Raw genomic sequence first — 13,963 nt, forward strand, 5'->3', positions numbered from 1 at the left:
GTATTTTGTATTTTATTAATTTAAATGATAAATAACACGAAGCGTATGTTACAAAACTTGAAAGATGCCATTGAGTGTCAAGATGGTACGCACAAGGGTCTAATAGTTGCCGTAGTAAAAAAAGCTAATGTTCTTAGGTAGTGCGGTATCTAGTTGGGGCGCAACGGAGACTTATCCTTAATCTGAGATGTGTATATTTGTTATATAAATAATATAGATTATATTTACTTAGGTATATTTCAGTAATTATTTATATATTGCTCTTTATACAATATTAGTAGGTGTACCAACACAGTGAAACAGTGTAAAGAGCCTCATGTGATATGTCCTTATTTCTATCTCACTATTACTATTTCGTATCTAAAGATGTATCTGTATTTGTTTCAAATTAAATAAATAATCATCAATTTTTTTTCTATACATTTTTATAATATTATGACTTTTCGTATATTATTATTAAAATGGTTTCTTCAAAAATTCCTCATTGTATGGTTCGAGCTCAACGGGAACTGTTTTCTAAGTGTATTATGTGACTTTAAAAAATAATACGTAAGTAGTTATAAATGGTACCTTACTATACCTAATATGTACCTAATTTAACTTAAAATTTATTACTTCTGTTCATTGGATCGTTGACAACGGTCTACCAATGAAATTGTTTCCACATATAATCGTCATCCGTAATGATAACCTACCACCCAGTAAACTTGAGGTCGTTTTCAAATGGCCGATAATAACATTATGTATGAGCGAGAGATAGCGTTCCAGATTCGAAACTCCGTCGAACTCCTTTACTTTATGCGTTCCTGGTAGCATTTTGCCGAAATTTTGCTTATTTTTACCAGCTTAAAAGTTCTAAAGTTTATAAAGAAAAACTAAGGGTATTTATAAAAAACCCAGTTTGTTACTTTAAAGTGATATCCATCACTACCGACATTAAGTATACAAATTAAGTTAATAAATATAAATTGTTTCGTTAGTAAATGCCTGCTTTGTATGATTTATCGCTCGTTGAACACGTGCTGACGAGTCTATCAAACATAAAAGCCAAAGCTATAAAGCCAATTCATGTAAATAGATATGTCACAGAACTATAGGCTATCGCATATATCGCTGTCCAGTTGGCAACGAATGTTTTCGCACGAGATGGCAATGCAAGTCTGCTGGCTTGCTTTAGTGACTAGGCAAATTTATTGTTTACTTTGGACAATAAATGTTAGCGCTTTTTTTTTTGGTTGCAGTTTTTACGCACAAGATGAAAGCGTCATAGTGCTTTACAGGTCTACATACACCATGTAAAAATTACATATAACAATTCCTTACTATATTTGAATTCGGTATAAAGGTACTTAAAGTTACCTTTACCTTTGTTACATTATAATTTTGGAAGGAAGTTCCTTACGGCAGGCTTGGAGGAGATAGGAATTTTGCTGCGGGACCGAACTGAAAAAAATGTGATAGTAAAACCGTAAGAAAAAGTCCGTGGAATAAAACCGTTAAATGAGACGGGCGCAGGCGCGACAGTCGTTTCTATTTCTATGTAATTTTATGTTGTCAAACAAAAATGAAGAGACATATTTTGTTATTTTAATTGATAATTTTTTTTTTATTTTACGTAATTTATTATTTCCCTAAATACTGAATTTACTAAATACTTTCCTGTAGTTAAATAAAAACTTATCTGCAAAATTTAAGAGAAAAATAAAGAAAACCTACATAAAATTGAACACGTTTTTTTTTACAAATTGTGTCGATTCTACATTAGCCGAAGGAACCTCGTTCCTACCTGGTGTCCCACGACACCACATCTTTTTTTATTTTTATTTTATGAATAAGTACAGCATAATATAATATATAGGTTGGTTTTTTGAATTAAAACTTCTTTAGGCGCGACTTGAGGGTAACTTAGATATTTTTTCTGACACAAGTAACGCAGACTTCCGGCAGAAAAAAATATTTTGAAACCGTTAAATTTAAAGGTTTTAAAGAAATTGTTTCCAATTGCTTAGTAATAGTTTTTATATATAAACAAATTATTTGAATGTTAATTATTTGACGTTTGTGACATTCATTAATATTTAATAACAACGTTATATTACCTACATCTTACCCTGAGTTTCATAATCTGAATTATTTTATTTAATGAATGAACATTTTTGAAATGTGAAAAGTGGTATTAATGAAATTAATACAGAAAATAATGTGAAATAAGAGTCGGTTAAATGAAATGGCGGAGTCCCATAATCATTACATTCTATCATAAATAAGTAAGAATAACAGAGAAAATAAATGAGATATATATATATATATATATATAAAATTCTCGTGTCATGGTGTTAAACATTGAACTCCTCCGAAACGGCTTGACCGATTCTCATGAAATTTTGAGTACATATTGGGTAGGTCTGCGAATCGACTACAATCAACAATTATCTATTCCCAAAGTAATTATTAGGTTTTACTTCAATGACGTGTTTTTTTCGATTATTGTACCGAATAATTTGTGAAAAAAAAAATCACTTGCTTGCAATTATGACATTTCACAAAACCACACATTTGCTAATAAAATACTTTATCAATATATGTACTAATATATATTAGGAAAGAAACTGCGTTCCAGCCGACAAACGCGCGTTATTTTCTAATTAAATTAAATTAACCATCATAATATTTATAGTGGCGATAGTTGACATTTCACTAATAAATGCAGTAAAGTGTACTTGGTGACTTTCACAGTAGCTATACAGAGCAATTTAAAATTCGAATAACGTTAACTGACAAAACAGATTTATTTACATTTAAAGTTGTTGTCAAGGGAACGCGAGATTTACACCAGGGATACATAAAAGTTCGTTGAATACAGTTCAACGTAGACTATTGTAATATATTCACATACGATATATATCAACATACGTCATGTAGGTTGTTTTTTATTATCATTTCGATACTGTTATCGATCGCGGCCTGTCTTGTGGCGTGGATATGTCTTTCAATTTGTTTCAAAAGTGAATGTGAAAATAAAATCGGAAACATGATGGTAGGCTTGCTTTATATCAATATATAATATATAATAAATATTCTATATATAATAAAGTAAAAAAAAAAAAAACATAACGGTAATGGAAACGTAAAAGAATGGAGGTTTCCTAGCACATGAATAACAGTGTCAGTATATCGACGGTTTGAGGACATCATAATTATTATGTCACTATTCTGGCTTCTTTGATGATTCCAAGAATAAACACTTACCGCTGCTTACTTACTTAGCTAATTTATTTTTTTCAAGAGCTCTGGTATCTTTTATGCCTGTAAAAGAATAACTATTGTATATTAACAAGTCACAGCATATTTTACTTAGAAATAATGAAAGAAATTTAAGATTAAATAAAAATAAAATAAACAAGTTTTATACAAGTCGAGTCATTAGGTATATGATTCTTGATTTATTATTATCTTCTGATGAAAGAGTAAAGTGTGCCTAGGACTCTGCAATATAAATAAAAATAAGTGATTTATTTTATACTTTAAGTAAAATTAATTATGACTACTCTCACTTTTTTAAAAATTTCCACTCATTATTTTATTAATTGTATAAAAACTAAAATTCTGTCTCAAAATAGCGGAAATTGCGTCAACAGACAATAGAAGAATATATACATACAGGTGTAATTGTTAAGTATGATATTAAAAAAAACTTTAAACTGATATTTATACGAAAGAACGTTACCTAATCAGTAAAATTACATCAATAGCTGAAAATGAAACGAGAAGTATCCAAAATTATGATATTTTTATAAACGTAGTCTATAGATCTTGGCGAGAACTGAGAAGTAATAAGTATATATGTAGGAGAGACCAAGGTTCTCCAAACCTAATCCACGTCATAAATGCAGACGAAACGAAATACAAAACACAACTGAATATTATTTAAGCCCACACTCATTTTTTCAAATAATTTTTAGCCAAGTCAAAAGCCAAATTGAGAGACTGGGCTTTGGACTCTGGAGTAAATAGCATATTAAATCAACGTTTTACATATATTATATCAACAAGCGTTCTATTGAGTCCTCTGTTGTAAGGGTTGCCGAATGAGGTAAAATGACTCTTGTCCAATGTCCCAGGAGCCTTTAATTTGCGCGTACCTTAAAGCCTCAAATAATGGGTCTCCAAATCTCGAGCGACTCCCAATTCCGCGGTCATCTGGATGGCAAAGCCAAATTGGGTTCGAAGAAGCTGGGCCGTTATAAATAGAGCACAGAAAAGGTACTTAAAGCCGGCCCAATTTCTAGCATTCTACAATAAGAAGCATTGCTGTCACCTCTTGTATGTACTTGCACGCTTTACGCATGAATTTTGTCAGTCTATGAGCTTATGTGCCAATGCTCCACCGTATTCTATAATTGCATGTCGGTGCAATATCCACTTTCAAGATGACCCTTGCTCGGGTCGCCCAACAGTGGTACCTAATGACCGCACAAATAGTAAGGTAAAATACATAAGTAATTATATTTTTTTTTTGATTTTACTTAGTCTTCTACATTTAGAAATCCACCTTCGCACGACACGCCAGAAATTAAGATATCATCCCCACCATCTGGATGTGTGGCGGTCCTCCACAGTGCGGTTTTCAAGGAGCTTTCTTCCTCGTACTACTAAGCTGTAGAATGAAGTTCCTTGTGCGGTGTTTCCGGGACGATACGACATGGGTACCTTCAAAAAAAGCGCGTACACCTTCCTTAAAGGCCGGCAACGGTCTTGTGATTCCTCTGGTGTTGCAAGAGAATGTGGGCGGCGGTGATCACACCATGTGACCCGTACGCTCGTTTGTCCTCCTATTCCATAATAAAAAAAATTGCATAGCTAGCTTATTAAAGCGGTCAATTATTATTTATTTCATTATTCTTAGCTACTAATCAAAAAATATAGGCAAAAATAATATTTATCTTCACCCGTTGTCTGTCTGATTTCTAATTTTAACTATTCATTTTCTAACATTATACATTGAATTTAATGTTACCCATAATATTCGCTATAACACTAACCACTTCAATCATGTAGGTTTGTAGGTATTCACTCAGGTATGTAGGTACATTGAGTGAAATCATCATAATTTTTCATTGTACCTATCAAATTCACCAAAATATATCTACCTAACTATATACCTATCAATATCACCAAAGAATTTGTATTAGTGCTAAGTTTGCATATTACCTCTTTATAACACTGGAGTAATGTAATATATTAAATTCTCTAGGATGTCAAAGTTTTGTCAAGTTTTAGTGTAATAATGTCTCATATTAGCTCTTTAGAGCATTTATATTGAAAACTTTCAAAAGCTACTAGCATTATATAAGTATATTTAACAGAAATGAACACATCCATTAGTCATATTACAAATTCAAATTTAGTTCGAGACATACAAGCATATCGTGTTGATTCCAGGGCACCTCTCTTAGTGTTTCGCTTGTCAACGCTGGTGCTGTTGGCTGCTCTCCTGACGCTGCACCTCCGCTCCATGAGAGTATTCCGCTGGGAGCACTCTGTGTCTGGGGGAGTGCTGGTCACGTTTGTTGTGGCCGAGCTAGGGCTAGTTCTGTGCGCTGGCACCCCGCACTGTAGCAGCCGTTCTCTGCAGGTACCGAGGACGCTATGAGACCTGTGTCAGTGGTGTTCCTCGTTAACAGCTAGCAACTTGCAGGTGTACGTGTGCAGCATGGGCGCGGCGCTGATGGCGGTGAACTCTGTCGTCATCCTGCAGCGCTGGCACTCCGCGGGACAATTGACGCGCGTCGTTGCTGAGCTGCTTAACGTGCTGGGCGTACCGCTGCGTCGCCAGGTCCTCACGAAGGCGTGTCTCAGCGCCGCGGCCTCTCTCACCTTCCTTCTAGATCTCTTCTTTATCCCAATCATTATTTCGAATCCTCGGAGATCCACGAATATATCCAGTATTTCTCCAATGAGTGAAAGAAGTTTTGCCAATGTTTGCTGAGTAATAAATGGGAAAATTTGTTTAACATAATATGTATCTATATAAGTTTCAAGAATTTTATATTGTTTTCTCTAACTAGTAGAAAAAAACATATTTATGTTAGACATCTCTCGTGATTACATGAAAAAAGTACCTAATTTATCACTAGGTGCCTAATATGTTACTGGGTCAAGAACATGTTATCTATTTAGTATAATTCCACTGAACCAAGAAGTTATATACAATATTTTAATGACCTTCACGTGGGCGCTATGCCTACAATGCTCGCGGCTACTAGATTACTTACAGGATGTTCCGAAATGATATTTAATGGTTTATCTAGGTGAATTATGTAATTTTATTTTTTTATTGTTAAGGGGAAGTAGCTCTACACGTGTGTTCAATTAATGTCGTTATTGTAGCCATGGAAACAAAACTAACATAATAATCGGTGTATGAAACGCGTAACGTCCAATAGGTATGTCGCGTTGGCTCAAAATAACAGGAACTTTAAGAAACAAGGTTTCTGTATTTATTTAATATTTTATTAGACTAGATTCGTACATCATAGGTACACAAATATATCAAAAATTTAAATCTAACGTTGGTTACCAAACGGGAGGTATGAAACTGGTAATTCATAAAATTTTAAGTAGTTATAAGACGTTGTTTTAACGTTCTGTCGAAACGATTATTAAAAACAATATTTAATTATGTTTATTACTAATACAAGTGTTGATATTATACCTAAAGTCATTTATTTCGTGCGAGACCCTGAAAACAGCAATATGTCATTTTAACTGATGAATTCCTATCATATTTTTTAACTTTACAACAATTTATAATGTACGTTTGGCTGTGTGTGGTGTTTTAATATTTTATATCAGGTATGGACATCGTAGCAGTTGATTTAATTGTTAAAACAAAACCTGGCTGATTGTTTACGACTTGTAAATCAAAAATTAGAAGTTCGTCGTTCTTTCGTTTCGGACCGAAACTTCGGTTTTCGATTTTGGTTATTGACCTCCAGACTCTGATCGGACGTAGCGTTCTTAGAATTCATTCGCTTACCTTAACTATCTTACAGTATGTTCAGTACAGACGTTCTTCTCTCTCGCACGACAAGACGAGCAGGCATTACACCTGATGGTAATTGATACGCCCTACCCATTAAAATGTAGTACCGCTCAAGATTCTTGAAAATCCCAAAAATTCTGATTACAATTGCGCTCGTCTCCTTGAGACATAAGATGTTGTCTCTTTTACCCAGTAATTTTACTAGCTACTGCGCCCTTCAGAACGAAACACAGTAATGCTTACACATTACTGCATCACGGCAGAAATAGCTAAAAAGCTATATATAGTAAGTGTATGGTGTAATAAGCGCCTGCCCCTCTAGGAGACAGGTGCTGCTCTTGTATGTATAATTCTTCAAGTTTTACTCCAGTACTAAATGAAAGATATAGCTACGTAAAGTAGGTCCTAGGCACATGAGCAAGAGATTCATAAAGTGAAAAACCAACCACCTATGGAGAAATTAGAGTATGCTTAATTTTAAAGATCCCTCAATCATATCAGTTCAGGAATATTGTTGATTCTACAAGTGGCTGTGAAGATCCAACTTGGAAACGCACCATTGTAAATTAACAGAAATCAACATGGTGCAGGTGTTATCGCATTTTATTCGCAGTTAAATATATAATTCAACAATCAATATATATTGCCAATACAATTAGGTACAAGAAAAGGTATTTAGATTTCATTAAGTTTTGATTAATTTAATGGTAGGTACTAACCCCTTTGTGCAAAATCTTGTACAAATTCAAAAACGCAGTATTACTCATACTATCAGGATGTATGATTAGACATTTATAATAAATACTAGCTGACCCGGCAAGCAATGTATTGCCATATAAATTAATAAAAAAATTAGAAGAAAATCTTTATGGGGGTAAAAAAATAGATGTTTACCGATTCTCTGATCTACCCGATATGCACACAAAATTTCATACAAATCAGTTCAGACGATTTGGAGGAATTTGGTTGGTTAGTTAACCACCGCGACACGTGAATTTTATATATTAGATATATATAGAAAAAGTTCCTTTCAAGTAATAAAAATATACATATTTATTAACAAAAAGCTATTACAGCAGCATAAAATGCATTCCATTTTTTAACTAGAATTAATTATATTAAAATTAAAATAAAAAGAAGCTTCAATTAAGCATCACTTTTATTTATAATCATGAAATAACTGTCTTATCTGGTTTACTCTTTTGATTAGATAATGATATTAACATCAGTCCCATAATGATAGTTAGGATACCACACCACCACCACCTTGAAGTATCTTCATTGAACAAGAAAACGCCTACGATTCCCTGAAACAAAATTTGAAATGATTTATTACTAAGAGTAGGAATTTCTACAGAAAAGTAGCTCATTACCCATTTCCTAACTGTTCTGTATTACATTTTGATTTGATTCAAGAAGCAAACCTGATCTGAAATTAACTCACACGATTTTTAATATTGATGCAAGCATTTGAAAGGCCGAAAGCTTTAACCACAGCCCAAAGGCTTGTGCTCATGCATTAATTGCTTTTGCAATAGCAATAATATAGGAGTCTGTGAGCAGTGAACACATTATAGCGCCCAAGAGACTTCTTTATTTACTTACAAATTATGAAGCCACAAAATTGTGGAAGTTTCTTCGAACATCAAAAATAGTTTGAGATAAGTATAGACTGTTTAAAAACATAATATATATACCTTCCTTAATATGTAGTTACTACAGATGATAAAATAGCTGTCAAGAGTTTTTTATATTACATGGGTACAAGTAAGCATGGGGCTTGATGATAAGTCAATTCAAATTCAAATATTTTTATTCAAAATAGGATTCACTTATTGAACATCAAAACTACCACTCATTCAAAAAAAACTGCCTCAGACTCGAAAAGAACAGGCGCAAGTAAATCAGCGGGCTTTTTTTAATTTTTTTATATAAAATGTGGATTACAATGTGATACTGTACAATAAACTTTTTTAATTAAAGAGTCTGAGGGTGTTCGCTTCATTCCCAGTCCATCGTGTCATTAAGAAAATACCAAGTGATTTCATTTTATTCTGATTCAACATGTACATCAAATAAGTATAAATAGATTATTTAATTTAAATATACAGATTAGGCTATGTAAATGATACTCACTGATAATACATAACTGGATGCTGAAGAAATGACAATTGGCAGGACAGTATTATCAGAAGCATCAAGAGATCTCATAAATAATCTTAGGCCCCATGTATTTACCATTACCATTACTACCAGAAGTAACAGCCATATCAAGTGACTATCACCCTGTAAATGTTTAAATAATATTAGGATATTAAGTGATAATATATATGTACTTACTATGACTGGCATATAAAGGGAGTTAATATAGGCTAGGCCAACTGCTTGTTCAGTCACTTTGAATATGGAATAGGTATTCTATGATATTAATATTATGCCTGCTTTCCTAATTAAAATCTGTTCACAATAATATGGGGGTAGGCTCCCAGTTTAGAGATGTCAGGACCAAGTGTTTATTTAAAAATCACTAAGCAAAAGGTTGGAATCTGATGACTGCCAGCCATTAAGTAATACTGGTAAAGAGACATTAAGTACTGTAAGAAGGTTACATCTCAGCAGGTACACTGGTCTGCCCTTAACACTTGCAGGCTAACCAACAAGGCTCTTCAAAAATAACCCTAAATTGTCACAACAGCTGCGATGGCTTAGGAGATAGCACTGTGGTTACTAACTGGGGCTTTAACCAGTCAAGCTCTACTAAATAAACACTTGTTTATGTTAGGTGTTCCAAACATCCTTTTTTGTAGAGCATGTATGGAAGCTCAAGAAACACCATGTCATGCATGAATGTCAGGTGGCTGAATACAGCACCTCAGAAGGTTGAGAACACTACCAGAGGTCATCGGCAATTTCCAGGATTTACTTACAAATTAGACACTGTGGAAGATATTGAATTGTGGAAAACAGCCCGCTAATACTTATACATAAGATTAAATCCCCATTCCAGCATGGTTAGATAGCTTATAATAGAAATTCATTAAACTAATATTTTTGGTAAAGTTCCTATCATACTGGAGTAATACTATCAATTTTGTTCAGATCTTGTTTTGTTTTGGATTAATTAACACTTTAATGAATTTATTACTAACATAACAAAAGAAAATATTTTGTATATTCTTTTATAATAAATGATTGTGTGTTTAAGTATATAATTAGCAGACGTATATCATTAGTCATAGAGATTTTTTGTTTCCTAACAAAGAAAATAAGTAAAATATGTGATAGTTTCATATCAGTTCATCTAGATACTCCATCTCTGCATTTTACTAAGAGTAGAGGTGATAAAAACAAGAAGACATTAATAAAAATTTAATAATGTGTTCTCATAATATGAGTTTCACACCCATTTTTCTGGGCTATAAGTTTAGGGTATGAATATTAAATTATAAATCATTTCAATTTATCAAATTTCTCCATTCACAGAAACTGATGCTTAAATTGACAGGATGCATTATTAAGCGGGTTCAGTTAAATATGAGTAATAATTTCAGGGCTCTATCTGCTATTGCCTATTACCACAATGATAAACATTAGAATAATTAAAAGGTATTAACATTTTTTAAACGGTAAATAAATATTAAATGGTACCTACTGTAATTTTGACAAAGTCTTGTTTCAAATTTCAATATTTTGTCTAGATAAAAGCTACAAGCTGTTCAATATTACGTATTGAATTAAGATATGTAGTTTATATTTATTCTGTATTTCATAGTATAGGAATGTTTAAAAGTCTACAAATAGGTACAACGAAAGTCGCAATAGTACTCACAACAATTGAAACTGTTCCCGCTGTTTTGCCTAATGTATTACCGATAGCAGCCCACAATCCTGCTAGAAAAGCTTCTGATATCATTATTAATTAAAAAAAAATATTTATCGCTTATAGAATTGGGTACCTATTGATTTATATGATGAATATTGATTTTATTTTAATATCATACATTTTAAATTACATTAACTATAAACTAGTAAGCCTAGAAACGGGAAAAAAGTATAAATTTATCAATAACAAAACATTAAAACAAATAACAAAGCCAAAAAGTAATTTTTTTTTTGGGTTTTGTTTTTTATGACCTGGTAAGTAAGACCTGTAAGTTAAGTCTTTTTTTTATTATCTAAATAATATGTATACTTTTAAATTCACAGTTCACTTATCACTTCACTTTATATTATTTTGTTAGAATTGTATTCTTAATATATTTGTATAATGATTTATAACTTCTTTTGTCTCTTAATATCTGACCAAGTGGAGGCGGGCGGGATGAAGATTCACAAAAAATCACTGATATCACTAGCCAGCACAAGTCTGTCAATCAGAAATGTTTGGCAGTTTAAAATAAGGTGTTTCACAGTTCCTTCATTTGACTATCACACCTCAACCAAAGAATAAAGCGTCTGTGGAATAAAGTAACTTCAACTCTCAATAATTAGTAATTACTCTAGATCCACAGATGTATAAAGGGAAGTATCTATGGTTCAACGCCATCTAATAAAGTCTAGTACACTAACGCACATTACACACAACATTTCTTAATGCAAAATAAAATAATTTTCAAAAGTAACGCTAGGTGACTGACATCAAAATAAATCAATGCAAATTGTTTCCTTATTTGTAAATTGATAAAGTCTATTAAGCTATTGCATAGCTTCTATTGCGGGCCTTGAGCGTGGAGACCGAATCCAGAAATTCCGTAACGAAAATAACCTAACACTCCACATACTACATGTATATAGATATTTCGCCATGATCATTACAGTTGCCGTGGAACAGCGGTTATTATGTATGCTTTTTGTGCAGGAGGTCCCAGGTCCGAGCCTGGGGAACGTCTTGATTTTTTTTAATTTCTTTATTTTTTTTTCGCTTTTTTTTAATTTTTATTATTATTTACATTTCTCCGAATCCAAATTTCAACGAGGTAGAGCATTTTATTCATCGCACTTTACTGGAGTACACAGAAGAAGGGTCGAAAATACATCGTACAAATGGAAATAAATTTTCCCTTAGTTTGGCTGGTCATTTCAACATTAACTTTGGTGATAAAAAATCAGAGCGGCTGACAACTTTTCTTTCGAAAATATTGAATTTGAAAATGAATAATGATCCACAAGAATCCACAACAAAATATGGGACCACCATTGACGCGGTATTTTCCAGATATTTAGAAGATATCAAGTCTGAAACTTATGTTTCTTATTTCAGTTACCATAAACCTATAGTTTCAATGATAAATATTCCTGAATAACCTGCATGTATTGTAAGATAATAAAAATATTTTGAACAATACTTACTTCTCATTTATTTAATAAAAGAAAAAAATTTATTTCTTATCGGTCACGACGCTCAGAAGTGTAACTTGAATTAATATCAAAGAAAAAAAATCAAAGGAAAAAAAATACTGCATAAATAAAATAAATAAATAATTATAATTGCATAAGTTGATAAAAAATGGTATGCAATAGCTTTACCGCGGCAGTCTCCGAGCGCCACACGTCTTTTTATTTTTATTTAAATGAGAAAAAGTAGCAATTATGTTAATAAGCCTGAGAAATATTGATCAAATTTGTAATTGATTACAGACGTAGTACTATCATTTTCACTTGCACGATAGAAATAGCGTTTAACCAAGTGTTCAACATATTTTAGCCTATATGTAAAACAATAGGTACTTTCTGAAATTAAAACGAATGTTTTTCAAGATATACTTCTTTTGGTGCGACGGAGAAAAATGTTGAGAGTGAATTTTTACTATGCGCGCACACACCGACACCTGAATTCTACATCGTGAAGTTAGTCCTAGGTGGCATTAAAATCGATAACTATGTTCAAGTTTTATATTATTCAAGTTGTATATTTCATATACAACGGTGATAGTATTTACTAATAATTTATAATCTATATATATTGAATATTAGTGATAAAACTAATTTGAATAAACTGTTTTGAGTGCATTTATAGATTTGAGGTTAATTGTCGGTATGTATAATTTATTTACATTGTCAATTAAAAATTATTACATTATTGTTTAAAAAATATTTTTTTATTTTGGTTTTGCTTTATTTCTGGTATATTAACAAATTTTATGCATAAATAAAAAATAGTAATTAATTTTCTACACTTGTTTATATTAACCTTAAATGCTAAGTGTTTATACTATCTTTGATCTTAACTATTTGTTAAAATTTGATTAATTTTTCCATACGCCAAAGAAGTATAACTTCTAACGCGTGTACATAAGTACACACACTCTTTTTTTTCTGTGTTCAGTTTCAGTATTACTCAAATCTCAATAATTAGTCATAATTTTTGCATAGCGGTGCCGTGACAAATCGAATCGAATATTATTTGTTCGGAAATATTTTTGATTTTGATTATTAAGTATATTTTGATTATTAAATTAATTTTCTATTTTTCTTATTCTTATTTGATTAGTGTTTGTAATAAGAGTTCACACACACACACACACACACAAAAACCTAAAATATTGATATAGCTGTAGAGAAACCTTTTATTTATAATTATGGCACAACGACGACATTTGGCTGCTTTATGGGACGATTTTGTGAGAAGACAGACTGTAAACAGTCCTAAGCATGGAAGAAAATTCATTGATAAATGTCTATTTAAATTCAACACGTCTTACCCAGTCTTACCTAGGACCTCTAGCCAAGTCTAATGACCTGGCTAACACCCTGTAACTGATTCATAAATACGAAAAAAAAACCTATGTAGATTTTTTATTATTGTAATAATTAATATTAACTAACTGGTAACACAAATAAAATGTTGTGCTAATGATAAATAATAAATTAAGGTTATATTTAACTAAGCAGTAAAATATAACGCTGTTTAGTTACTTG

At 32.1% G+C, this 13,963-nt stretch overlaps 2 protein-coding genes across 3 annotated transcripts; one reads left to right on the forward strand and one right to left on the reverse strand.

Annotated features, from left to right (window-relative positions):
* Positions 1–2,947: 2,947 nt before the first annotated feature.
* On the forward strand, positions 2,948–6,714 carry LOC126979093 (uncharacterized). Of its 2 annotated transcripts, XM_050828306.1 has the most exons (3): positions 2,948–3,037; positions 5,443–5,635; positions 5,699–6,714. In XM_050828306.1, exons 2-3 carry the CDS (start codon positions 5,516–5,518, stop codon positions 5,987–5,989), a joined length of 411 nt encoding a protein of 136 aa, XP_050684263.1. In that variant the 5' UTR covers positions 2,948–3,037; positions 5,443–5,515; the 3' UTR covers positions 5,990–6,714. The 2 variants fall into 2 exon arrangements, with proteins under 2 accessions (XP_050684263.1, XP_050684261.1); XM_050828304.1 differs by lacking the exon at positions 2,948–3,037 and having other exon boundaries at positions 5,097–5,635.
* A 1,472-nt stretch (positions 6,715–8,186) lies between these two features.
* LOC126979099 (uncharacterized) lies at positions 8,187–11,146 on the reverse strand. Its single transcript, XM_050828314.1, has 3 exons — positions 10,875–11,146; positions 9,182–9,331; positions 8,187–8,352 (listed from the first exon to the last, which is right to left on the reverse strand). The coding sequence occupies exons 1-3, from the start codon at positions 10,956–10,958 to the stop codon at positions 8,215–8,217; spliced, it is 372 nt and encodes a 123-aa protein (XP_050684271.1). The 5' UTR covers positions 10,959–11,146; the 3' UTR covers positions 8,187–8,214.
* Between the last annotated feature and the right edge of the window lie 2,817 nt (positions 11,147–13,963).

This window comes from Leptidea sinapis, chromosome Z (genome assembly GCF_905404315.1).
Source record: "Leptidea sinapis chromosome Z, ilLepSina1.1, whole genome shotgun sequence".
Taxonomy (NCBI): domain Eukaryota; kingdom Metazoa; phylum Arthropoda; class Insecta; order Lepidoptera; family Pieridae; genus Leptidea; species Leptidea sinapis.

What these genes read in the sequence shown, in the direction of transcription:
- LOC126979093 (XM_050828304.1), top strand. Translation starts at nt 5,369, where the DNA reads ATGAACACATCCATTAGTCATATTACAAATTCAAATTTAGTTCGAGAC. An exon ending in GTAGCAGCCGTTCTCTGCAG is followed by an intron (nt 5,636 to 5,698) that starts GTACCGAGGACG and finishes AGCAACTTGCAG; the next exon opens with GTGTACGTGTGCAGCATGGG.
- LOC126979099 (XM_050828314.1), bottom strand. Translation starts at nt 10,958, where the DNA reads ATGATATCAGAAGCTTTTCTAGCAGGATTGTGGGCTGCTATCGGTAAT. An exon ending in CGGGAACAGTTTCAATTGTT is followed by an intron (nt 9,332 to 10,874) that starts GTGAGTACTATT and finishes AAACATTTACAG; the next exon opens with GGTGATAGTCACTTGATATG. An exon ending in CATCCAGTTATGTATTATCA is followed by an intron (nt 8,353 to 9,181) that starts GTGAGTATCATT and finishes ATTTTGTTTCAG; the next exon opens with GGAATCGTAGGCGTTTTCTT.